At 38.5% G+C, this 26,674-nt stretch overlaps 2 protein-coding genes across 5 annotated transcripts in view; both read left to right on the top strand.

Annotated features, from left to right (window-relative positions):
- Positions 1-13,303, top strand: part of LOC148081711 (collagen alpha-1(XXV) chain-like) — a 76,220-nt gene extending 62,917 nt beyond the window's left edge. The window contains exons 3-4 of the mRNA XM_087788355.1: positions 12,685-12,729; positions 13,131-13,303. Coding sequence (XP_087644481.1) covers positions 12,685-12,729; positions 13,131-13,303 — 218 coding nt within the window. The remainder of the gene's footprint in view (positions 1-12,684; positions 12,730-13,130) is intronic.
- An 11,302-nt stretch (positions 13,304-24,605) lies between these two features.
- col25a1 (collagen type XXV alpha 1 chain) overlaps positions 24,606-26,674 on the top strand; it is a 46,271-nt gene continuing 44,202 nt past the window's right edge. For all 4 annotated transcript variants that reach the window (XM_087788678.1, XM_087788677.1, XM_087788676.1 and 1 more), the window contains exons 1-2: positions 24,606-24,857; positions 25,712-25,738. In XM_087788678.1, the coding sequence (XP_087644804.1) occupies positions 24,675-24,857; positions 25,712-25,738 (210 nt within the window). In that variant the 5' untranslated portion in view covers positions 24,606-24,674. The remainder of the gene's footprint in view (positions 24,858-25,711; positions 25,739-26,674) is intronic.

Genomic DNA, 26,674 nt, shown 5'->3' with positions numbered 1-26,674 from the left:
AGAAGATAAAGTGTGGATGGGAGATGTTGTATGTGTGACTTTGAACCTTTAATAAATGTCATTATTTTACACTGAAATCAATTGAACTGATGCTTTTACTTTGTAGTTTTCTATTCCTGGACATTCAGTATTTTGTTGTCAAAGTAAACCTCCTGCAACTCATTTACAGTGAGTTTTTAACTAAGCTTTTTATCACCGAGTTAATGCACTTAAAAATTGGTTTTGTCGCCTTTTTTTTCGACTTTGTGACACTTTTTTCGGCACTCGCTCTGGATTCTAGTATATTTCTCTATCTTGAAGTAGGATTTCATGCGATAATTGAGACAATCTACGGAGGCCCTCAGCAGCCAATGTTGACAAGATCTTGAGATCTTAACCCATGTGTTATGTCTGGGTCAACACAAGGGATGTTGTCGGGCTTTCGGGTCACCTTGACCCAGAGATAAAACAAGGGTTAAGGGGCTCTGTAGACCGGAGAGCACTGGTGAAACAAGTACTAAAACGATTCAAATATTCGTTTAAAGAAAATCTCCTGTGAGTACTAGTTCATTTTAAATAATCAGTTACAGTTGTCAAACTATTTCCTGGATCTCTTTTGACCATGTTGCTTAAAATCCACCAAATATTTATATTTATATGAGACTCAGACTTAAAACAAAGTTAAGTTTCATGTAGTTTTTAATGATTTTTCCATCTGTGTTGTGAAATAAAACTGTTATGTCCATTTATTTTGAATTAAATGTCGTATTCTCTCACGTAAGATATATGATATCCTATTAATCTATTACTAAAATATTTAAAGTCTCAGTAGAGAGACTTCTTCACAACTTTATCGATTTTTATAACTTTGTTCGTAGTTATAAATGTTTAATTTTAATGTCCCAGCCCTTGTTAAACTTGACTTTTGTCGTACAACCGAGTAACATTTCTACCATCAAACATAAAGATACTTTTATTCGTCAAGACTAATGAAACTTCCTCTCATATATATATCTTTCTAACATCGACAATCCCGCTCCATACACGCCGGAGGATAATCGAAACAACATGTGGCGATGAAGAGTCGCCAGGTTTAACCTCCACCAGCTGAATCTACAGGTCAGGATTATAAATGATCCCCGCCTTTCTCTGACCTCTGACCTGGTCAGTTTGATTGACGTCCGGGGAGGAAACCCGATGCACGGGTGCTCGGTCTGCACGCTAGCTAAACACTGTGTGTTGTCTTCTGCGTTAAGGTGTTATGACTCAGGTGGGCTCGTGTTACCGACGCTTAAGTTGTGTGTAATTGCCTAAAGACACCCTGGAGGGAAACACATGACTCTCGTTTCTAATTTCAAGACGTCTTGTCAATCTGTCGAAGCACAAGTGTCAAGCCAGAGCCCGACGGACGGTTGGGTTAGAATCCTTTTAGATGAATGTTGGTGATCTTTAACAATTCCAAGGTTATTATCTTTAAGTAAGATTATCAACGTGAACAATCATTCGGAGAAAAGAGAAAACATAAGTTCTGCTTCATCAAATATAGTCCAACAATCACAAAGATAATTAAGATGGTTTGAGACTCAAAGACTGACGAGACAATTTCACAATCTGACTAATACTTCCTGTTTCAAACTGTCGTAGATGTGCATTTTATTCAACCATGAAGCTTCACTGTTTGTAGTAGAGTTACAGTAGTCGCAAGTACTGTCATGTTCTATATGGGCTGAAATTCAATCAATTATTTTTTTGATTTTAACTTATTTTATGACAATGTATATTAACTTTAGTTGTTTTTTTCCCAGTGTTTTTACCGTTTCTATCTAGGCACTTCATAGGTGATGAAGTCAATCACTAATATGCTAACGACTTTTTAAAAGCTTTTTTTAATCTGTGAAGCAAACAACTGAGCGATTGAAGGACACTTTGTACCACAACATATACATTTGTATCATCAATAAGATTCTAGTGAATCTCACTTCAATACAATGTGTCCGTGGTAAATTGGACGACGTCCCTGATTGGCTGAATGACCCTTTTTTTAATCAATACTTTTATACAATTTTCCTTTTTAAAATGTGTTTTTGGTTTTCCCTGTTCGTCACTTTCAGGTTTAAATTGCATTGTACAGTTACAAGTGAGTCGTTGTTGTTGTCACACATGTTTCGTCCAATCAGGAGCATCGTCACATGAAGCCAAGTCACATGGGTCATCAGACCAGGAAGTGATCGTCCGTTTTGTTTGTATCCACGTTCTGTGTTTGGTGCGAAGTTCCCTTCAAGCAGTGGAAGATTCGTTCACTCATAAAAAACCTTTTAAAACGTAGTTACCAAAAGTTATTTTGTGTATTAAAAACTTGATAATATATCATATAGATGATGAAAAGACGATTATTTGGTTGGCAGTTTTCTGATCTTGTCATACCAAGTGTACTTCGTGTACTGTGATGCTTTTATTTCGCTGCTGTTTTGAGCTTCTACCGTTAACTTCTAGCCGTGGTCAAGACTCTCTTGATAGTTGAGTGTCTGTAATTGGCTGAACTCTCTCGGGTTTGTACGACTGGCCGGAGTCAGCCGGGTTGGGCCTCTGTGATTGGCCGACGTCCAGCAGCTGGGTGTGTACGTGGTACCTTACTTAAGTGGCACGAAGCTCATTGAAGTGTCAAAACTGTTAATAGTGTCTTTGTATTCGCGCAGTAAAAGTGAAGGGGCAATGACTCAACTCCGGAGGGTGTTCTAGCAAATAACCCTCATTAGGGGAAATTAACAACCCCCGAACATAACTCTGCGTCTTCAAATGGAAAGCTGGGCAGATGTTTTCACTCTGGACTTCAACTCTGTCGGAGGACAGACCAGCAAATACACAAAGGGGGCAACATGAATGACACACATAGCATGAGCCCAGTGTATAGCGGTAATAACTGCAAATTAAATCTAAACCCCTTCCTCGCCACAAGTCTCAGCAGCTTTAGCAACAACTTCTGTCGTTCTCACGCCAGCGTTCAGAGTTTTCGTCGAAGTCCAGGTGTAAATAATCATAGTCGCCATGATTCACTCAATCATAATAAAAAAGAATAAACACGTTTGATAAATGTTTGTCTGCATATTCACAACACAGATGCTAAAACTGATTCCATTCAGTCTGTCAAACACTGACGCCACTTGCTCATGGGTTCAGAACCAGGGCCACCAACCAAAGGCTCCTGCAAGTCCCTGCAAACCATTAGTCCAGGTTAAGTTACATCACACAGAATAGCAAAGGATGTGGTCGCTGCTAGAACAGTGACCAGCAGGTGACCCTGGAAGCATGAACCAATGAAAGTCTTAATCTAGAACACACAGGTGTATCACATATTTTGTATATACATTCATATCAGAAGTAGTGATTCATGCACACCTCAGTACACAAACAATTGTGCGCAAATATATTTGTCAAATCTTTGTTGAATTAGCTATATTGGGCACCGTTCTTGGAACTGTTTTTTTTGGCGCTGTATTAGTCCCCATTTGAGGCATCATTTGAGTACGCTTCAGTTACTGCTTTGATAAACTTTTCAGCAAGGTCTAGGGAACTGTTTACAGTTTCGTACAGTTTTAGGAACCCTTTTAGGATCTGTTTTAGATACACTTTGTGGCAACGTTTTTTAACAGCGTTTAAGGTAACGTTCTTTGCGTGCTGTTTTGGGACATTTTAGACACTGTTTTGGTAAAGTTTACAGCAACGTCTTAGGCATCGTTTTGGGAACTGTCTCTACAGTTGTGGGCACAATTTTAGGCACCGTTTCTGGCACCGTATCTGGCATGGAATGTGTGTAGCTGCTGTTTTAGGGAACTGTTTTAGATACAGTTTTGGGAAATGTTTTTAAAAACGTTTTAGGTAATGTTTTTTGTGCGCGTTTTGGGCACTGTATTAAACATAATTTTGATTTGGTAAAGTTTTGGCTGACGTGTTAAGCAGGGTTTTAAGAACAGTTGTGGGCACAATTTCAGGGAACTGTTTAGATACAGTTTTGGGCAACAGTTTAATTTTTTTTGGCGCTGTTTTGGGAGCTGTATTAGCCAATGTTTTGGGTACTGTTTAGGTAAAGTTTTGAGCAACGAGTTAGGCTCAAATCGCGGCGTATTGGGAAACGTTTAAGTAAAGTTATGGGCAATGACCTAGGTATGGTGTTTTGAGCACCACTTTAGGGCAGAGTTCTGGTTTGGTATCGGTTTTAAACCTTCATGGTACATTTTTTTTAATGTCATGTGGTCATAAATTCTGAGGTTTTCTATTTTGCTCCTGTTTGGAAGGGACTGGCCGATTGAGAGATCACTTGCTCACTCTGACTCTGAATATCTCTAGAACTGTCTGAAAAACACCAGGAGGTTTTGTTTTTTCCGCAGCGATGCCGACTCAGTCATGACCTACGTATACGCAGTTAATGTGTTTCTGTGTCTGCCTACAAAACCTGGATAAATAGTACGACCATTACCTGATATTTTCCTGCCATAAAAACGTCCACAGGCGTCTGATTCAAGGGTTGAAGGGTGGGCGTCGTCACAAACTTCTCCGATGAAAAACACCCAGGAGGTATTTGGTTGTAAAGCTGTTAATGTAAGTTGTATATTGGATTTCATCTTTTGTTTTTGCACTTATGTGGGTGGGAATTTATCGTATTTCAAAAAGGACAATTTTCTTTTTTTTCCCCCAGTGTTCATGACTTTAAATCCTTTTTTATATCAAGTCTACTTTTTATTTTTGCTCCTAAATCTTTATGATCCGCCAGGGACCCCCTCTTTTCGTCTTCATCGCAGCCCCTCTATCATACGTTCTCTTCTGCTGTTGACACGGCGGCGTATCTGTGACATAAAAACGTCTCCCTGTCACGCTCGCCTGCACAAACTGTCGAAGGAATAATCCCACATGGGTCAAATAAGCAGCCGCCACAGACCGCCGACTCTGGTTGATAAGTTGGAGATAGAATAGATAGTGAAAGTCGAGCTCTCGGGGATAAAAAAGCGAGACCACGGAGGAAGAGCAGGAATCGCGCCACCCACGTTCCCTGAAAGTGCAGGTTAGCTGACCAGAAAAACGAAGGAGAGTTCAAGCAAATTATAGACCTGTTTTCTGTCTCATCTTCTGTGATGGAGGTTTATTTGTCTTCCTGAACACTTTGGGATTTTATTGCATTATTTTTTTTTATATCCCTCGGATCTTCCAGACTTTATGTTTGAACATTCAACGACCACCTGTGAGACAAGATTGAATTATTTCCTTTTATATTTGTATTCACTTTTCATGACCGTCCAAGAAATACATTTGACGTAATAAATAATATTGGCTTCTTTTTCGGTTTAATCCTCTTCTTTCTATTCTTACAGTCTATTCGTCCCCCTTTTGTTTCACCTATTGTTCAGGATTTATTTTAGGGTTCATATTTGATGATTCATTTATTTTGGACAAAGTAGGAACAAATGTTGTTTACGACTTATGTCGAACTCAAGGCTCCCGGGACCAAATCTGGCCCTCCAAGTCATTTTATGTGGCCCTCTGGATGATTGTGTCAAAATCCAAAATAAATAATTGAGTGGTGCTTTTTTTTTTATGCAGGAAAAAGAGAAAGTTGAGAAACAGTCTTTGAGCTTCGAAGAATGAAGAAGACAATATTGCAATCAGACTCAAACTTTCTGTTACAGTCAGTATATAAGTATATAAACATTTAGTTGAACCCACTTATGTCGCCATAATTGTTGGTTGTGTCCCTTGAGAATGTATGTAAAGGTCAACAATTGAAAATGAACATGTTTTGAAATTATTACTGTATAAAGTTTGTCTGAAATCTTTGCGAAAGAGAGGTTACGAGAGCGGAGTCCATTATGACGTTATAACGGCTTCGCTCCTCCTCCAGCCAGCTGTAATCACGCCCCGCTTAGTTTATACAACGAGTCCCTTGGAGTTACAGGATTGATGACGAGTGTTTGACCAATCACAGCGGAGTGGGCGTGGTTATGGTCAACAAGATTTCATCTCCAGAAAAACAAAGTGTTTTCAGTGGGCGGGGCTTAAGATAATTTTCTAATGTCAATATTTCAATGAGAAGAGAGTTTTTTACAAACAGACACTGATGATACAATAGAGTCACACATCACAATAACAAACACACACTGATGATACAATAGAGTCACACATCACAATAACAAACACACACTGATGATACAATAGAGTCACACATCACAATAACAAACACACACTGATGATGCAAAAGAGTCACACATCACAATAACAAACACACACTGATGATACAATAGAGTCACACATCACAATAACAAACACACACTGATGATACAATAGAGTCACACATCACAATAACAAACACACACTGATGATACAATAGAGTCACACATCACAATAACAAACACACACTGATGATGCAATAGAGTCACACATCACAATAACAAACACACACTGATGATACAATAGAGTCACACATCACAATAACAAACACACACTGATGATACAAGAGAGTCACACATCACAATAACAAACACACACTGATGATACAATAGAGTCACACATCACAATAACAAACACACACTGATGATACAAGAGAGTCACACATCACAATAACAAACACACACTGATGATACAATAGAGTCACACATCACAATAACAAACACACACTGATGATACAATATAGTCACACATCACAATAACAAACACACACTGATGATACAAGAGAGTCACACATCACAATAACAAACACACACTGATGATACAATAGAGTCACACATCACAATAACAAACACACTGATGATACAATAGAGTCACACATCACAATAACAAACACACACTGATGATACAATAGAGTCACACATCACAATAACAAACACACACTGATGATGCAATAGAGTCACACATCACAATAACAAACACACACTGATGATACAATAGAGTCACACATCACAATAACAAACACACTGATGATTCAATAGAGTCACACATCACAATAACAAACACACACTGATGATACAATAGAGTCACACATCACAATAACAAACACACTGATGATACAATAGAGTCACACATCACAATAACAAACACACACTGATGATACAATAGAGTCACACATCACAATAACAAACACACACTGATGATGCAATAGAGTCACACATCACAATAACAAACACACTGATGATTCAATAGAGTCACACATCACAATAACAAACACACACTGATGATACAATAGAGTCACACATCACAATAACAAACACACTGATGATTCAATAGAGTCACACATCACAATAACAAACACACACTGATGATACAATAGAGTCACACATCACAATAACAAACACACTGATGATACAATAGAGTCACACATCACAATAACAAACACACACTGATGATACAATAGAGTCACACATCACAATAACAAACACACACTGATGATGCAATAGAGTCACACATCACAATAACAAACACACTGATGATTCAATAGAGTCACACATCACAATAACAAACACACACTGATGATACAATAGAGTCACACATCACAATAACAAACACACACTGATGATACAATAGAGTCACACATCACAATAACAAACACACACTGATGATACAATAGAGTCACACATCACAATAACAAACACACTGATGATTCAATAGAGTCACACATCACAATAACAAACACACACTGATGATACAATAGAGTCACACATCACAATAACAAACACACTGATGATACAATAGAGTCACACATCACAATAACAAACACACACTGATGATACAATAGAGTCACACATCACAATAACAAACACACACTGATGATGCAATAGAGTCACACATCACAATAACAAACACACTGATGATTCAATAGAGTCACACATCACAATAACAAACACACACTGATGATACAATAGAGTCACACATCACAATAACAAACACACACTGATGATACAATAGAGTCACACATCACAATAACAAACACACACTGATGATACAATAGAGTCACACATCACAATAACAAACACACACTGATGATACAATAGAGTCACACATCACAGTAACAAACACACACTGATGATACAATAGAGTCACACATCACAATAACAAACACACACTGATGATACAATAGAGTCACACATCACAATAACAAAGACACACTGATGATACAATAGAGTCACACATCACAATAACAAACACACACTGATGATACAAGAGAGTCACACATCACAATAACAAACACACACTGATGATTCAATAGAGTCACACATCACAATAACAAACACACACTGATGATACAATAGAGTCACACATCACAATAACAAACACACTGATGATTCAATAGAGTCACACATCACAATAACAAACACACACTGATGATACAATAGAGTCACACATCACAATAACAAACACACACTGATGATACAATAGAGTCACACATCACAATAACAAACACACACTGATGATACAAGAGAGTCACACATCACAATAACAAACACACACTGATGATACAATAGAGTCACACATCACAATAACAAACACACACTGATGATACAAGAGAGTCACACATCACAATAACAAACACACACTGATGATACAATAGAGTCACACATCACAATAACAAACACACACTGATGATACAATAGAGTCACACATCACAATAACAAACACACACTGATGATACAAGAGAGTCACACATCACAATAACAAACACACACTGATGATTCAATAGAGTCACACATCACAATAACAAACACACACTGATGATACAATAGAGTCACACATCTATTTAAGACACACTTGGAAACACATCACTTTAGCCTCAGAATTAAACAACACTGACAACCATAAGACAATCAGAATAATTACAATTTTACTCTGAAAAATCTTGAGAAAAATGTTTTATTTTTAGAAGATTCGTGTTGAAGTTGTCTCCGTTTCTCTTCTTATATCGCTCGGACGAGTCTCTCAATCTTTGCTCCGTCACACACTCGTCCGAGCTCAGACCGGTCGGATTCGTGCGGTCTCCACGGCCGCATCTGTTTTTTCACTCGCCCGCTCACAAGTTCTCGCTGTAAGCTCCCCGAGGACCGCAGAGTCCGGGCTCTGATTGGACGTATCGATCCTGGGAAGTCGATGCAGATCCGTCGAGCGCTTTAACTTGATTCACTTTGTCGACAAGCGTCAACACCGCTGCGCACTCTTGTCTCAACTCTCGACACGTGAGTCAAACCGTCGAGGGTGGACCGACGACCTCCGAACCGACGCTCGGATCCGGTTTCACGCCCCGACTCGCATGTCCGTGGACACGCAGAAGGAGGTCCAGATAACCTGCAGGAGAAAACTGCTGTCGAAGGTGATGCTGCTGCCAATCGATGGCTGCCCCCCCCCCCCACCATCATGACCGCAGCGAGGACTTAGTCAGTGTAATTGCAGTGTCTCGAGTATCTCCGCGCTCCTGCTGTCAGAGGAAAACACATTGATCTGTTCGAGTGATGAAAAGAGTTCTGCTGCTTCCTCCCGAGAGTTGCAGTTTTGACGCTGAACCAGGACAATCCGGTTTTCCTACGAGAGAGTCTGAGAAACTGAACTCTCGTGTTGAAGGCGACGATCATCCCCGATCGGTTGTAAAGTTGTCGCTGAATCTTGTTGAGATGTACTTTGTGTTTTCTGTTGCTAATGAACTGTGTCTTCCCAAACTTTTAAATGGATTTACATTAGCAACTCTTGGTTCAAGCAGCCTCTTCCTTTTTTCTAGATGACAGAAGGAAAAGTACTGTATTGCTGGGGTTTTGCAAAAATCATCAAAACCTGTTATTTAACTTTGTTTAAATAGTATTTGGTTACACTTTATAACTTTCTATTATGAGCACATTCATAAGATAAACCAACGAATGTATAAGGCTTTATAAAACAAGTGGTTTACATTTATGTAAGATAACCTGGGCGATGGTTACTGCGATCGCAACTTGTGACCTTTCTATGTGGAGTCTGTATGTTCTCCCTGTGATGCCTGGGTTTACTCCAGGCACTCCGGTTTCCTCCCACAGTCCAAAAACATACAGAGGTTGATCGGGAACTTGGGGGATTTGTCCATAGGTATGTGTGTTAGTGTGAATTGTTGTGTGTTTTTGTGTGTCTTGTGAGGGACTGGCGTCCTGTCCAGGGTGTCCCCTGCCTCTCGCTCGAAGAAACTGGGATAGTCTTCAGCCACCTGCAACCCCCATAAGGGAATAAGTGGCAGAAAATGGATTTATATAGTTTTAAAAGTGGTGGACGTTAAGAGCTTTAATTACAATGATGACACGGTTGTATAAACTAGTTATTTTCGTTCACCTCATACAAGCTTGAAATATACTCTTTTTTTTTTTTACAATTTCTAATGTCAAGGCTTTAATACAAGAGGGACGTTACAGACGAGCAGTATGGAGGTATTTGGATGCGAGTCCTCCTACTAGAGCATACAGTCTACTTTTTACACTTGGGGAACTATACTTCCAAAGTACTTCCGGTTAAAATTGCTTGTTAGTATGGAGGTATTTGGATGTTTTTAAGTGTCTTTTTGGAAAAAATGAAGACGACAACCACTGAGCTCCAGTCGCTACATTAAAATGTTTGTCTATAATTCTAAAAAGGAACAGATTACTCAAAAGGTTACTCTGAGAATAAAGTACAAATTAAAAGGTCTGACTGCTACTCAGATAGTGTAGCAGGATTTTTTCTAGTTGTCACAAGGGACTGACGTGTGTGACGCTCAAAGTGCTCTGTTAGGATTAACACATAATAACTCTTGTTCGGTGTCGTCCTTCCTCACATCATCACATCTCATGACACAGTTCAAAGCCTGTTGAAACTTCTCCTTCATTCTTCGCCCGTGAGTCATTTTGTGTCGTAGTTGTGCGTCCAAATTTAACCCCAACGATGTGCAGGGTAACTATAGATATTTGCGAGCACCTGAGATACTTCTCTCACGACAGCTGAGACGTGACGACTTCGGTTCTTTCATCGCCGCGAGGTCGGTCCGGTCACGTCGGCGATGCTTGACGCATCCAATAATGAATCACCGGCATCAGCACACGGCCGTGATTACATTAGCCAGGTTTCAAATTAAAACACGTTTTCAGAGGACGTGAGGTCAGGACCGAAGCGAACGAAAATGCTCTCTTAAATAAAAATAGAGTAATGAGGACCTTGCCTTATTGGTCTTCACGTTTCCTCTGACTGACAGGTGACCTCTGGGAAACTGTGTCTCAGCCAGTGTCAGCATGGATTGTTGTAATTCTGGGAAACGCTGGCAGAGAGAATGAACACATGAATTCAGTGTTGCTCAAGTGCACGGGAAACAAAAAAAAAAAGTCAATCCTGCTGGAAGTTCATGTTTGGATTGAAATCAGTGAAGTCCGGTAGGTTTGTTTGACTCTTGATTATCATCCTCTACTTATTTTCGTCCGCTAAGAAAATAATCGAGCAGCGAAGATCATATTTAAGGGAGCGTTGATAACAGGGTTCAACTGCTCCTGGATCAGCTCACATCCTTTCCTGGAAGTCGCACATATCGAAGTCCAAACCCAGATTTTTTTTTTTAAATCCTGTTATTTTACTTTTCAGTCGATATTAATCCAACATTACGACTTCAAGATAGTTCAGGAATGGCTCGCAAAATAACCTGCAATAGAGGAAATCTGTGAAGTAATTAGCTTTATTTTGTTACCATTATTGTACATATTTTAAGGACGTAAAACCTCTAACCACACACTTTTATACACTTTTATTTAAAGGCCTGAGACTTGATGGTACCAGTGGTTTATCGTATCCACGGTTGATCTGCAGGGTTCAACACCAAGTTGTTGAGTTGAACCAACTCTACACATCAGCGATAGTGATGATAAAAAGAAAACTTTTGAATCGTAAGAACCTCATTCATCCCCAAAGGGAAAGTTGCTTATTGGTTGCACAGATACAGGAATGGTTTTAATATAAAATGTTAATTTAGGGGCCCAGTAAAGTGGCGACGTGGCTAAGACGCTATTGAGCAAGACACTTAATCCTGACCTGGCATGCGTCGCAGCCTACTCCCATCAGTGTGTGATTGTGTGTGTTTATAGTACACTAAGTGTAAAATTGACTGTCACTTTATGAATTGGAACCATTTACTATTTACTAATTGTTTACCTCGTTTTCAGCAAACATCTCTTCAACACTTCCGAAGATAGGAATAATAACATTTATGGTGATTTTTTACCCATTTGTTGTGTGTTTTAGCTGCCATAAGTTCAAGGTTACACTTATTAAACAAGTCAATACAATACAAGTATAGGTAGCGTTTAAGTTAATGAGAAAAAAAGAAGCCTTCTCATACTTTGTTGGGTGTAGTTTGCTCCATCGAAAGACAAGAGGTTGTGTAAGCGTCTTCTGAAGTTCGCATCAGTAGCCTCACGTTAAGTTCTTGAGAAGCAGAAAAACAGGATCAAAGCCTCGGAAACACTGATCACGCTTCTTCTGGATGATGTCGCGTTTGGACCAGGTTCAGACGATGATCAGCTTGTATATGTTCCAAGACACTGGTTCTTGTTGATGGTGCTCGAGCTGGTGTCCTGCTTCGTCTCAGCAGGAAGAACCGCGGCCAGGAGACGTGCTATTGAGCATCTTTGAGAAAAGTAATGAATCTTGGTTCCAGGTACTCAGAAAAAAACTTTTTTTTGTTTTTTCTCCGTGCAGGACCTCCAGGAAAGCGAGGACGAAGAGGCCGCGATGGAGAAACTGGTGAGTCTCAAGTGTTTGTCTCTCGTTTTCAACTGTGGACAAAGAAATAGAAGATATTTTTATCGTGGTACAAGAACATAGAGAAGAAAGAAACGTAGAGGTTAGACTGATGTTTTCAAAGAAAGTAGGGCACAGAAGAAGGTCTGAGGATGTTAAGAATCGGTTGATGGAGTGACTCTTCTAAAGCTCTCCTGGAATATAATTTCTCATTAAAAGCTCATCTGCATATTTGCATGTAATTACAGTGGAATCACAGCTCCCTGGTTCAGTGGCCGCCAAACGCCGTGTTAAGACAAACTCATTAAGCTTAAAAAACAAACAACACGGACATGAACTCCATGAATTATTCAGCAGAACCTGACAGAACATGAATGAATCTTCTCTGCCTCGGGTGTGGAAAGGAAAACTGCGGCGACGCTTCGGGATGAAAAATGTTTCGCGGCAGCCGAAGTCTCCGCGCTGGAAAGTGTCAGAAGTTTTTCCCTTTCCAAATGTTCCTGAAGTGGACACTAAGTGCTTGTTAGACCTGCTCGCGGGTCGAGGTACCAGACGTCCCCGCTCCGTCTGGACCTGAGACGTCGGACCACTTTCATGTAGCTTATTAGCTGTGTTTGTGTCACCTTCGTGTCTCGGGTTATATTACCGTCGCTGACTCACGCGTGTCTGCGTCACACGTTGTAAGACTGGTCGTCAAGTTTTTTTTCTCTCTTTCATACCTTTTTTTTTATTGAGGATCTTTCACAGTGCAGTACATTCTCAAGTCAAGAAGACATGTGACACTGTTTTTTTAAAGGTCTATGAATGTCACGTTTTTTTAATTCGTCGCTATTTTCAATGTATTTACATAATATATTCACAGTGAGTATTCAGAAGAAATCTGTCTCTTTTCTAATACTCGAGACACAGTGACGACCTGTTACTCCCTCAACAACTGAAAGTCAGATTTAGATGCAACTAGTCGATGAGGTTAGCGTTAGTTTCGAGGAGGACGTTTTTACTTTAAAGTTAAACTAATTTGTTGATTTAAGTGTGTCTTAAAGTGATTTTGGACTCTATTGTTAGTGTCTGTTTGTACAAAACTCTCTTTTCATTGAAGTATTGACCACCTCCAATGGACTCTTTGTATAAACAAAGCAGGGCGTGATTACAGCTGCCTGGAGGAGGAGTGAAGTCATTATTACATCATAATGGGCTCCGCTCTCGTAACCTCTTGTTCGCCCAGATTTCAGACCAACTTTATAAAGTAATAAAGTTCAACACATGGTCATGATGAGGAAGTTACTGCATCTTGAAGAGAATTACTTCAACATTTGAAACATGTCAGTCAGGAGAGTTGAGTTTTTACATTACTTTCACCTTTAATTCATTGAGGCAGTTTATTCGATCCATCTTAGACTCTCTGGTCCCGTTTTCCTTTGAATGATATCTCGGGGACAAGATTTTCTCTCTTCAATCTGACTGATCAAGTTGTCATCTGGAGGCTATATTCTGGATTGCGGTGAACCTCAAGGCTTAATTTGAGGGCCACTGCATTTTAAACATCTATATGTTTCCACTTGAAGATGTCATCAGGAGATGAAAGATTTTGAGGGTTATTTTAAGCAATAAACCACAGATCAGATGCACATGAAGGAATCAACCCGACAGCGGCTATTGTCGCTGAAGGAAATGGCGAGATCTGAGCTCATGCGTCACGATAATCACCAGTGGAAGCAAAAGTCTGCAGAGCTGTGGATGGATGTTTGACACTTAACAACCATAATGAACCTCATAATGAAGAGTTTCTGGTTTGATTTCTAATAATAAAGTTGCCTCTTCTTTATTAAAGTATTAATAAAACTAATATATTTTTGAGAAGATGACATATATTAATAAATCCTAAAATAAAGGTGTTTCAAATTGAAATATGACAATATTTGGTGGAAAATAACTTACTGATAATTCTATGATTATACATTTTTCCATTGAATTACATCACATTTTTAATTGGGTTTTCTCTTTGTTGAAGCTAATATCTATTTTCATTCATGTCACTGATAGTCACACAATCATTACTCTGTTAACAATCTCAATTCACATCTAACTGAAGCCCCCGGAGGGTCAAATCTGATCTGCCGAGTCATTTAATGGGGTTGTTTCAAAGTAGATTAATGTTCATGCTCAAATGGAAACATAAAGATGTCATTGTTTTTAAAAGGTTTGAATGTGATGAGGGTGATCGTTGAAGGAGGTCAAAGATGGAGATAATTCACATATTTATAAACGACGAAAAGAAAAGACTAGACGTGTGTATTGTCAAGAATCTGACGATAAGATAAGTATCACAATAAAAGGGCGATATATAGTAAAACTGTAGTAACAAGGATATATTATATATATAAGTATTGTCGAGTACTTGACTTCAGTTATTTTCAGACCACAGGAATCTTGACGAAGTCGTAACTACTTTCATTTGTTTTCAAACCAAAATAAACATCAGCTTTAAAAGCTGCAGGAGTCACTGTATCCTCTCGTCCTCAGACCATCTTCAGGCTTTCACAAGGATATCATTGTTCCTTTAGCAGCGGCAAACTTAATGACTGATGCCATCTAGTGGCCAGAAGTTTAATTGCAAAACTAAATTAACAAACGCTGTGAATATTTGCAGAAATGATTGTATTGTATATACACTGCATTGAAATATGAACTTAAAAAGAACTATAATAATAATAATATATCATTTTTAAAGCCAAAAAAATGATTAGTTAATTTAGAATTTATCGCTACAGTGCTGTTGAATATTGATTCTGTATTTGATATTTCCTGTTACAGACAGTTTGGTAAATACACATTTTGTTTGACGCCCGTGCATAAATGATCATGAACACAGTTTTAATCCTCATGATGTCATCAAGTGTAGCCAGTGTGGGATATTGGACGTAGAATGAAGACATTTCACATCTTTGATGTTCCAATGATCGCCAGTAAACCCACGAGTTCCTCCAGTGAGTTTATTAAACGCTAAGTGGTGTTCTGAACTCGGGCGATCCATTAAAAACACTTTTATTTTATTTTTTAGCGCTGCAGCTGCAGGAGACATTTACACTTTCTCTCGCTGGAGAAGACGACCAGTTCAGGGACGTCTGAGGCGGCTCTGGCGTGTAAAGCAGCTGGGTTCCTTTTTAATAAGAGCCCCTGAAAACATAAAATGATTTGCAGGGAGCGGGTAATTGGAAAAGAGACGCGTGTCACCTCACAAAACCTCCACTTTTAACAAGCCTGTAGTCGTGAAAGGAGAGCTGCCTGCAAATATGTGTGTTTGTTGCTGACGACTCTGATGGAATTCTCACTTTTGTGTGTTTCAGGACCTCCAGTAAGTATCACCTGCAGCACAGAAGCTTGAACAGAGAGGAGGTACCGGCGTGTCTGGCGTGTGTGTGATGAATTACACCGGATTTGTACTTGAGTATTCTTCTCTAGGTGTGTGTATCTTGGAGAGGGAGGTACAAAGAGTGTGTGTTCACATGTTTGATCAGCTGAAGCTGTCATGAAGAATGAATTATACATCATCCGTTCAGGGATAAGAGGCACATTGGGGGGGGATCAAGGGGCGGAGCCGTCATTTATCATGCGGCGCATCTGAACTTTGATCAGCAGGAAGTCGCTCGTGCGACACCTTTATTCATCCTCCCCTGACATGTGTGTGCGTAGATGAATATGTTTGATTCATCATTTGTCAACATGAGCTTTTTTGTGTAGACGTCTGCGTGTGTAGAGATACACACATTAGTTTCAAGGTAAGTCATGTTATATTAGAGTCAAATGTACCTGCTGTCAATCAATCAATATTCAATTTTCTTTTTTCTTCATCATCTTTTCATTTATAAATGCAACGTATTGTTTGACTTAATTGCCAAATTTTACATTTTATTAAGTGCAATAGCATTTCCATCGATTTATTGGAAATGTATTATCCCTCATAATAAATAAATATAGTATAAATGATTATGTAATTTCAAATTATCAATAATGCTATAACCAGTCTTTCTATGTTTCCTGTCAGATGTTTTATTTTTTTTCAAAATAAAAGTAGACTAATGTTGATATTATGACCTATAAAGATGTCGATGTTTAAAATAAGATTATTATTTGGATTATGTATGTCGATAGTACGACTAAAACAGTTTTTTCTTTGGTGAAGACAAACAAACACAGACAAAATAATCCTCAAAAGAATAAAATCAGAATATAAAAGTCATACTCCCATTTCCTGTTTGGTGACTTTACGCTTTGTTTGGGACATTCAAATATTTCGGCCCTTTGTGTGATTGAAATTAACCGAGATATTCACTAATTCAATAGAAAAATCTTCTGATATTTATTCATTTGTAATTAAAAATTTAGAGTTTTGTAATTTCATAGTGTAGTTATATAATATATCATGATGTTTATTTATTTATTTTCATATATAAATTAGATAAAATTAAAGTAGATTGAAGATCATGTTAATGTTGTGACCTATAAAGATAATTTTGCTTAAGATAAGGTTAGAAAAATAATATAATACATGTCAACAATTAGACCAGGATCTTCCGTAAGAATAGACAACTAGTCAAAGGTCAGGACTTTAAAGAACATAGAGATAGTTACGAAATTGAGCCTCAGTCATTTAAACGACATCATCGCAAACATATTTATACTTCATGTTAAAGACAGTTAACAAATATACTGTTGGCCTCTTGTGTGATTCTTGTCTGACGTATTTTTCACGGTTCAAATCTGTGCGGTCGAAAGGGAAGTGACAAATAACTGCGATGAAATAAGACTGTTGTGGTTTTCTACTTCAACAATCATCCATTATACGTCACGATAGACACGGTGTTGTCACCGGGGTAACTAATGAACACTATACGTGTCATAACTCGTCACTCATGGACGGACGGAAGCCGCCGCAGCCGTCGTCTCTCTGTGATAAACTTCCTTTCGCGTCATTTTAAAAACATTTTTTACGAGCGCAGCCGGAGGACAAGGAACGTCATCCCTCATCGTAATGATCGTCATTCTGCCTCTCCACCTCTCAGCGTCGCCATCGCTCTCCTCTCGCTCCCTCCGTTTGATCAATGGACTTTTTCACTTCTTTTTTTCTGGCCGCCGCCATGAAAACCGAGAATCCAAAACGCACGTTCCCTGTTTTTGCTTCTAGTTTGACTAAACTGTTGCAGCCAAAGCCGCAGCAGGGATTCAGTAAGACTGATGTGGAGCAACGGTCGCCATCTTTCATTCATCATGGAAATACTGATGATTCGACTTGAGGTTTCTAACCCGCTAAATATTTCACATGACCATGTTAGAGTCTCCAGGCTCATTGTCACCGGAGTCGACAGGTGTCAATGAACCTTTTCACGTCACACATAGTTTTTGCTAAATGATTGGCTTCTCAATGAGATTCATTTATCTAGTATAATACACTTTATATGTGTGTAGTATTGTCCAGTACTTGACTCTGGTGTTGCAGAATTTACAGACCATATGACTCTTGACGAAGTCGTAACTGCTTTCATGACGCTGGAGACGACTGTATCCTCTCGTCCTCAGTCATCCCCTGGATATCACGTAATCTATTTTCTTGAGCAACGGAGGACATCATGAATGCTGCCATCTATTGGCGAAAAGTGTGAATATTTAAATGTTAATTGTTAATAGAAAAATGTAAGCAGCTCTTGGTAGTATTGGGTACTATTTTTGTACTAAAATATTTTCATAAAACTTGTGATGACACATTAACTTAAAACTGGTTGAATGACTCATATACATAGACTTTATTTTCATTGTAAAAGTTTTTGATGGTGTGAACATACTACATATCACGCTGGTAGTGGTGGGGGGTGGGGTGGTAATAGTACAAAAACAAAGTTATAGCGATGTTATTTAAAATTATTGTATAGTTACTTTAACAGTGTGTATACAATAACCATTGATAATTAAATTGAAATATGATTTGAAAAGCCAAAAAAATGTATTAATTAATTAAGAAATTACATATTAAGAAAAACATATTTTTTATTGTTGTGAAATACTTCACTTTGTTCCTTAAAGTCTTGGAACAATGTTTGATGTTGTCGTGTTATAGTTCAACTTAACCAGCCTCGGACAACTCAGACGACAATATAAAAGAGTGAGAAACCTTGTGGTTCTTCTTGACCCGCATTTATCTTCAACACATCCAGAAAAGTTCTGCTTCCACCGACCCAGACTCGTATCAAAAACCATGTTCAATAAAGCCGACACGGAACAAAACTCACCGTCATCAGCCTGGACGACTGTAACGCTCTCTGGCGTCTTACAGAAACATCTCTCTCGCCTCCACCGGTCCTACGTCGCTGCCCTTCCTGTCTTTTATAAAGTAGATTCTTAGATCTCAGGTTCATCGTCATCTTCCTGTCTTTGATGCTCTGGCAGGTCCCTGTTGTTTTTCTTTGGAAGATGAGACTGATTCTACACCTTCTTTTAAATCTGTTTTTAAAACACTTCTGTACAAACTTACATTAATGAGATTTTGTCTTTTAACTTTTCACTTTATTCATTCACTTTGTTTCAATCATTTTATTGCATTTTAACTGATTTTTCTCATTTTCTTTTTCAATTATTTATATATATATATTATTTTTCTAAATGTAGCGTATCTTGTTAAACGGAATCATTTCTATTTGAATTCTGCTCTGATATAAATAACGTTAATGTCCTTTTGTTAGTCTAATCATTTTAAAAAGCTATCATTATTATTATTATTGATGTTATTTAAAACTGTATTTAGGGAGAAAAAAAAGGAATAATCTTCTGACTCACATGTTTCAAACGTTAAAGGCTTTATCTTATAGTTTTACTTTATAAAGTTGGTCTGAAATCTGGAAGAACGAGGGGTTACGAGAGTCCATTATGACGTAATAATGGCTTCACTCCTCCAGTCAGCTGTAATCACGCCCGCTTTGTTTATACAACGAGTCCCTTGGAGGTGGAGACTTCCAGGATTGATGACGCGTGGTGACGAACCTCGAATGTTTGACCAATCACAGCAGAGTGGGTGTGGTTATGGTCAACAAGATTTTATCTCCAGAAAAACAAAAGTGTTTCAGTGGGCGGGGCTTAAGATCATTTTCTAATGTCAATATTTCAATGAAAAGAGAGTTTTGTACAAACACACACTGATGATACAACCATACATCACAACAACACACACTTAAATGAACACAAGTTGAACGAGTTGAACTTGAAAAAAAGAAAAAAACATCAATAAGATCTAGAGATTCATGTTTGTTTCATCATTTAATCTGAGCTGAGTCTGGTGCTCTTTATCGACACCTACATGATTCTCACGGTAATGTCTGGAATCAATGTACACACACAGTACACAGTGTTGTGTTCGTGACTGTGCACGACATCCTCCCTCCACGGCCCTGCTAGCCAGGGTTCACCGCTGCTGGAACCAATTTGATCTGAAGAACGTTTGAACGCGGGCACAGACTGAAGTCGTCAGTCAGTCACGAAGAACAATAGACGCACAATAGAGCGAGAGAACAACACAAACACTTCAAACTACTTTGAAGCAGCAGCAAGAAAGAAAGTCAAGTCAGGAGACTGAACGATTATGTTGAACGGACATAAAACAAACATTTCAAATTCAGTTAGAAGAAATTGTATCAAATCATGAAGTTAACTTAGGACGTGTAAATACAATTATACTTGTAAACCTTGAGTTTCTCGATGTTTTCAAGAGTCTTTTTGGACAAAGACGATGACAACTGAGCTCCAGTCGCTACATTAAAATGAACAAACATTTTTTTCTATAACTCTAAAAAAGAACAGATTACTTTGAAAATAATCCCAACCCTTAGTCGACATGAGGGAGAGTAAGTAAGTAAGTAAGTAAGTAAGTAAGTAATATTTATTTATATAGCGCTTTTCCAGACCAGGGTCACAAAGCACTTTAACAATCAAAACAATACTCAAAAAAGTATATACTTTAAAGATCAAGATAATACTGAGAACAACACAGGAGTTCCAGAAAATCAATATATACTGAGTGAAGTTAGACTGAAAATCTAACAAGTAAAATAATAATTCTTATGTTGTTTGTCAGTGATTAATACACTAAGGCCCGGGGACCAAATCTGGCCTGCCAAGTTATTTTATGTGGCCCTGCCTGATGTCTGTCTGGAAATCAAAGTTGATGAATGTTTATGTTGAAGTTTTGTATCATCAGTGTGTGTTTGTACAAATCTCTCTTTTCATTGAAATATTGACATTAGAAAATGATCTTAAGCCCCGCCCACTGAAAACACTTTTCTGGAGATTAAATCTTGTTGACCATAAACACACCCACTCTGCTGTGATTGGTCAAACATAAAAGTTTGTCAATCCAGAAAGTCTCCACCCCGAAGGGACTCATTGTATAAACAAAGCGGACTGTGATTACAGCTGGCTGGAGGAGGAATGAAGCCATTATTACATCATAATGGATCTTCTCTTGTAACCTCTTGTTCGCCCAGATTTCAGAGCAACTTTATAAAGTGATGAGTTCAAAACATGGTCATGATGAGAGGAAGATCTCAACATTTACAACATGTCACCAGAGTTGATCATTAGTTGACCTTTAAGATAAGATAAGGAACCGAGATGAGGTCAATACATGAAACTTTCATGTATTATGTGAATATGTTGTATTGAGCATGTGATCACATAAGCCCCGCCCCCTCCCTCCGAACACGGCGAACACATTTTCACCTCATTACACGTGAACTGCTGGTTCCTAATTCAAGGGGTCCGTGTTCCGCTTGTAGCGGGAAGGTTTGGCTGGACCCCTCGCTCTCTCGGGTTTTCCTCGCCGAGCTCGTTCAGAACCTTCGATGCTTGTGGCTTGGCTCGGAACCAGGAGCTTCAGGGAGGAATCTGGATGTGATTCCAAAGCCTCCCTAAACTGCAGATATCACACACGCTTGTCAATCACCTCAAGATGTGGCCGCGAGGGGAGAACGACGACTGACCGTCACGGCGTTGTTTTTCAATTTGAGCCCCGGATTCAGAGCGACTCGCTCGCCCAGACGCCCGATCCCTCTGCCATCGGACTTCGTGTTAACTCAGACTTACGGGGAGCAACATAAGAACTCCTGGGTCTGGTTCATCCATTAAGACTTATTCCTCTGGTCCTCGTGGATCTGACGCTGCTTCCTGTCCAAGCCGCGCCCCCTTTTTTGACAGTCACTCTGGTAGCACATTATATCGGGAAACTATTATGAGCACCTTGCAATGTTTTCTTAACAAACTAAGAGAATAACTTGCATTAGACTATAAAACACATATTTCTAATATAATACTGCAAGTGTTGCCTTTTTTTAATCGTGTTAAATACATCAACCTAAAAAAAACAACAGTTTTTTCACCGGAGAAACAAACTTTATTTTTTGGGGGAACAGCTCAAAAATGACAAGTAAAGTTTCTTGAGCAACAACAAAACTAAGTAACTAATTATTTAAGGTTATATTCAATTATATCTATTATAAGATCTAATTGTGACTACAGGTAAATAATAAACCCAATAAAAACAATTACAATCATTTTTTTTCTTTATTTGTACAAAAACATATAAGCATTCAAACAAAAACTTGTATTCAAACAGTGAAACAAACTTTATTTTTAATGACAAACTACAGCTTAATCATCACAACACAAAGTTACAGAGGGCGACAACAAAAATGTTTTAAAAATGTGTAACTTTTCAAGTGTGAAAGTGCATGGTGTAAAAAAAAAAAAAAAAAAAAAAACAATTTTGTAGAAAAAACTATGAACTTTCAAACAAATCCTTCTTTTTTAATCAGGGAAACAAATCATATTTTTCACAACAAATTACCGCTTAAACATGACAACACAAAGTCACTAGAGGAAGAAAAATAACATCTAAAATGAAAGAATGCGTTTTTTTCCAGATAAAAAGAACCCAAAAATAATCAAACATATCTTCTTCTCTCCGAAGATCTAAATGCATGATTCATAGAGAGCATAAAAATAAAGACATTCATGAAAACATGTGATATAAGTGTAAAGCAGTGCACCTACTTGCGCAGTGCTCAACTTTGGACAGGGTAGAATGGTCTCAAATTGCGGCTATTAAGGGTGGAAAGTGTTCATCGATCCACACTCTTTTTCTGCCCAATTGAGTGCTCATTGCACACTACAATATTAAGTGCAGAAGTGCACGATTAGGACACACCCAAAGTGTAGATATTCTGTATCTTCAGTAATATATTCATCATTATTCAGTGGTTTGATGAGAAAACATTTGTGAGAAATTTAAAATAATGCTCCTAAATAGTGGAGGGATGTTTTCCATTCTCCGGAATTCCTATCTTGTCCTTCTGCCGGTTGAACTTTCCTCATCTGGGCTCCTCATGCTGCTCTCCTCACAGTGTGGTTCTTCTGATCGCCCGTCCAGCCTCTGAGCTCCAGCACATCCCAACGTCGACCTGATGATGACTCGCTTTCTGGCTGAATTATATGAAAAAAATCGGGTTTTTCTTACACATGTGGGTCAAACGTCTGCGGGGAAGGGATGGAGGGAAGGGATGGAAGAGATGGAAGGACATCTTTCCCTCTTCAAACCTCACACCTCATCTCCACTGGAGACAGCACGGAGGACTGAGCGCTCAGCTGGCTCAGAGAAATCCTGCAACCGGTGTCGGAATAAGTCTTGGTGTGTCGTCGCTCTTCCCTCTGATCGCCACCGTCTCCTTCTGCTTTCCTTCTTCTGCAGCAAGTGGTTTGTGGTTTTGTTGAAGCTGAGCAGAACCTGCCGCCCACATCTGAGGAACACCATCGTTGTTTCACGTTTTAAAAGAGATTCTTCATGATTACTTGCTCACTTTCAGCTGCCTGCTTAAAAACACCCTTGACAAACCTTTCTCAAGAGTCTTTCTGTTGTGGGAGCGCATCAGTGGAAACACACACACACACACACACACACACACACACACACACACATACATATATATATATATATTTGTTGTGTTGTTACCTGACCAACAATGTTACCTACCTACAAGTTCCTGCCTCCCTCCGACCATCTTTATATATATATATAATATTTTGATGATTTTTTGGGGGAAGTTAATGGAACTTGAATCACATCCATGTTTTTCAAGGTCTTATCGATTCGAACAGCATTAAACACGGCAACCATTTAAAATTTTCTACAAAGTTGTACGGGATCGCTACGCTAGGGTTTGTTTACACAAAAAGTAATTCCAAGATGGCGACTTTCAGTTTGATGATGCGGCGTGAAAACCCTCTACTGTTTTAATGGGACACTATATTATCATATTTACATTCAAGTTGTCTGTTCGGTGGAAAATCATTTACGGCTTGTAAAACTGCGATGGAGATATAACAGCGAACTAACAGCTCTGTGCTTCAGAAAGGATTCCGACCGCCATGTAAACTCTGTTCTTCTCTCACTTGTACAAGTAAAACGTTTGACTTTAAACCACATCTGATTTCTATTCTAGTTTTAAGTGAAAGTGTTAAGTTCTTAACCTGGCGGTTCTTCTACAGGTGGCACGTCCAAACACACACTTCTACACCAGATTGTACACACACACACACACACACACACACACACACACACACACACACACACACACACACACACACACACACACATACACCTCTTTGTCACATCCTCTTGTTCCCTGGTTGTTTTTCCACCATGAACCGCTGACTGACACTCGCTGGCTCTTCTACAGCAGAGTGAAAATCTCCAGGCGGAGTCGCTGCCAGCCCTCGTTTGGATCCGATCCTCCGAGTAAACATGGACCTGATTTCTCCCCGGGTTTAATTGCATGTTTGTAGAAGCCCGGCTGTCGATAATGCAGCGCTGACTCGGGGCCAACTTGTGACAGAGGGTCTTAATCAAAAAGATGAAAAGTTGGTTTAATCAAAAAACAATTTGTTCATCTCTCTCTAAGCGGAGCGGTCGCTCGGGCGGTTGTTGTGGTGTTCGTTCTGGTTTCATAGTTTGGATTATTCATGTCGAGTTTACTCATCGGACTCATTTTCCTTTTATCTCTTCACAGGGCCCCCCGGGACCGCAGGGTGAAAAGGTAAGTCGTTAAACATTTGGCAGATCAATGAAAACAATAAGATTGTTACATGATACTCAAATATTTTGGGGAGATGAAAAATTTTAAAAAAGCCTTACACATTTATTTGAAATAGAATAAATTAAGTTTATAAACTGACTTTACAGCAGATCAGACACCAACGTTATTTGCAACACGGACCAATTAAATATCTTCATTACATTTACAGAACAACCTTTAATTAATAAAAGGAGAAAAACAAAACTAAATAGTAAGTAATAATAAGTAAATTAAATACTGAAACCTTTTTTTGTTTTAATGTAGTTGTTGGGGGTTTTTTTGTTTCTTTTATAAAGATTGTTTTAAATAATTGAATTAATTCAATATTTAAAAATTTGTTGGAAATTGAATAAAAAAAATAAAATTAATTATAAAATGTATTAAATAAAAAATAAAAAAAGGATTATTTAGATTATCGTAGAGTTTGATATTCTAATTATGTTATATTTTCAAATTCGAAGCCTTTTAAATTGTATATATAAAAAACGTTGTCATAATTATAGCACCAGAGGATGAATTTCATTTATTGGATTAATTGGAAATAAAATGTAAATTTCAATGTGGAAAAAAAAAAAACGTACAAAAAAAATATTTGATTTTGAAAGTATTCAAATGTTTTAATTAATTAAAAAACAAGTTTTTCACACAAAAAAAATCAATCCTACAATATTTAAATGATTAAATACAGTTATTAATAAAAAAAAAAGAAAGGTTTTTAAATTCAATCATTCAATATTCTAATATACTTCTATAGAATACCATCTTTTAAAAAATAATAATCAATCTAACGCATCTCCCTCTCTCTCCTTCCGCAGGGCGATCAAGGCGACCAGGGACCGCGGGTATGTTTTCTCCTCTTTGTGATGATCTGATGAACGTGACTCCATGTTTCTCCCTCCACTCAAGGGTTGCGGCTGTAAGTTATGGATGCATGACATTCCTGGGATTGTGTTCTTTTCCATCTGGCCAACATGACTTCTCCAGAACCAGGAGACGAACGTGTCGAGCGGTCGCGATGGCCATAGAACTATTTTTAATCCTGTCCATCTTCTGCATCTGCCGCTGCGCTCAGTGATTCGCTTCAATCGTGCCGACGTTTCGGGGAAACTTTGGCTTTTAAATGAAGTCGACAAACGACTCCCTGGAGCAACAAACGCTTCACGTCTTTTTAAATGAAGTTTGAGCCTTTGTTTAAACAGGACTGCATTAACCGTGGTCTCGTGGACGTATCGCTCCCTCGTCGGCTGGGCAGGTTTTTCAGTTTCTCTCTCCGTCAAAGACGCTTTATGAATGACCATTACTTACTTATTTACACATTTTCTGTGTCTCAAAGGAAGTTGATTCATTATAATCTTGACCTATAAATAAGACGGTGTTTGAGGGACGGAGATTATCGGCGTCAACAGTTGAACAGAGAATTAAATAAAAGTTAAACTGAGGTCGAATCAGGTTTAATGGTTTATCAGAGTGAAAACCATTAAAGTTATAGTGTGTTTTCTCAATACGTTATAAATTTCCTACGCCCTTGAATGCATCATTGGCATATGACGATCCCTACGGATCATGTTCTTTCTTCATTTATCATTATTATTATTATTATTAGGATATAAATGTCTCTGACGTTGATCTCTGAGCATCTGGTCGCTAAGAAGGTTGTTAGGAGTGAGTCATCTCCATCTTACATTTCCTTCTTAGCCAAAGATCTTCTTTAAGCTAAGAGCGACTCTGGGAAACTCCAAAGACGATCGTAGCACTCAAGATCGTCTTAACCTCAATCT

This window comes from Callionymus lyra, chromosome 4 (assembly GCF_982586985.1).
Source record: "Callionymus lyra chromosome 4, fCalLyr1.hap1.1, whole genome shotgun sequence".
Taxonomy (NCBI): domain Eukaryota; kingdom Metazoa; phylum Chordata; class Actinopteri; order Syngnathiformes; family Callionymidae; genus Callionymus; species Callionymus lyra.
This window is presented reverse-complemented; position numbering and strand designations above follow the sequence as displayed.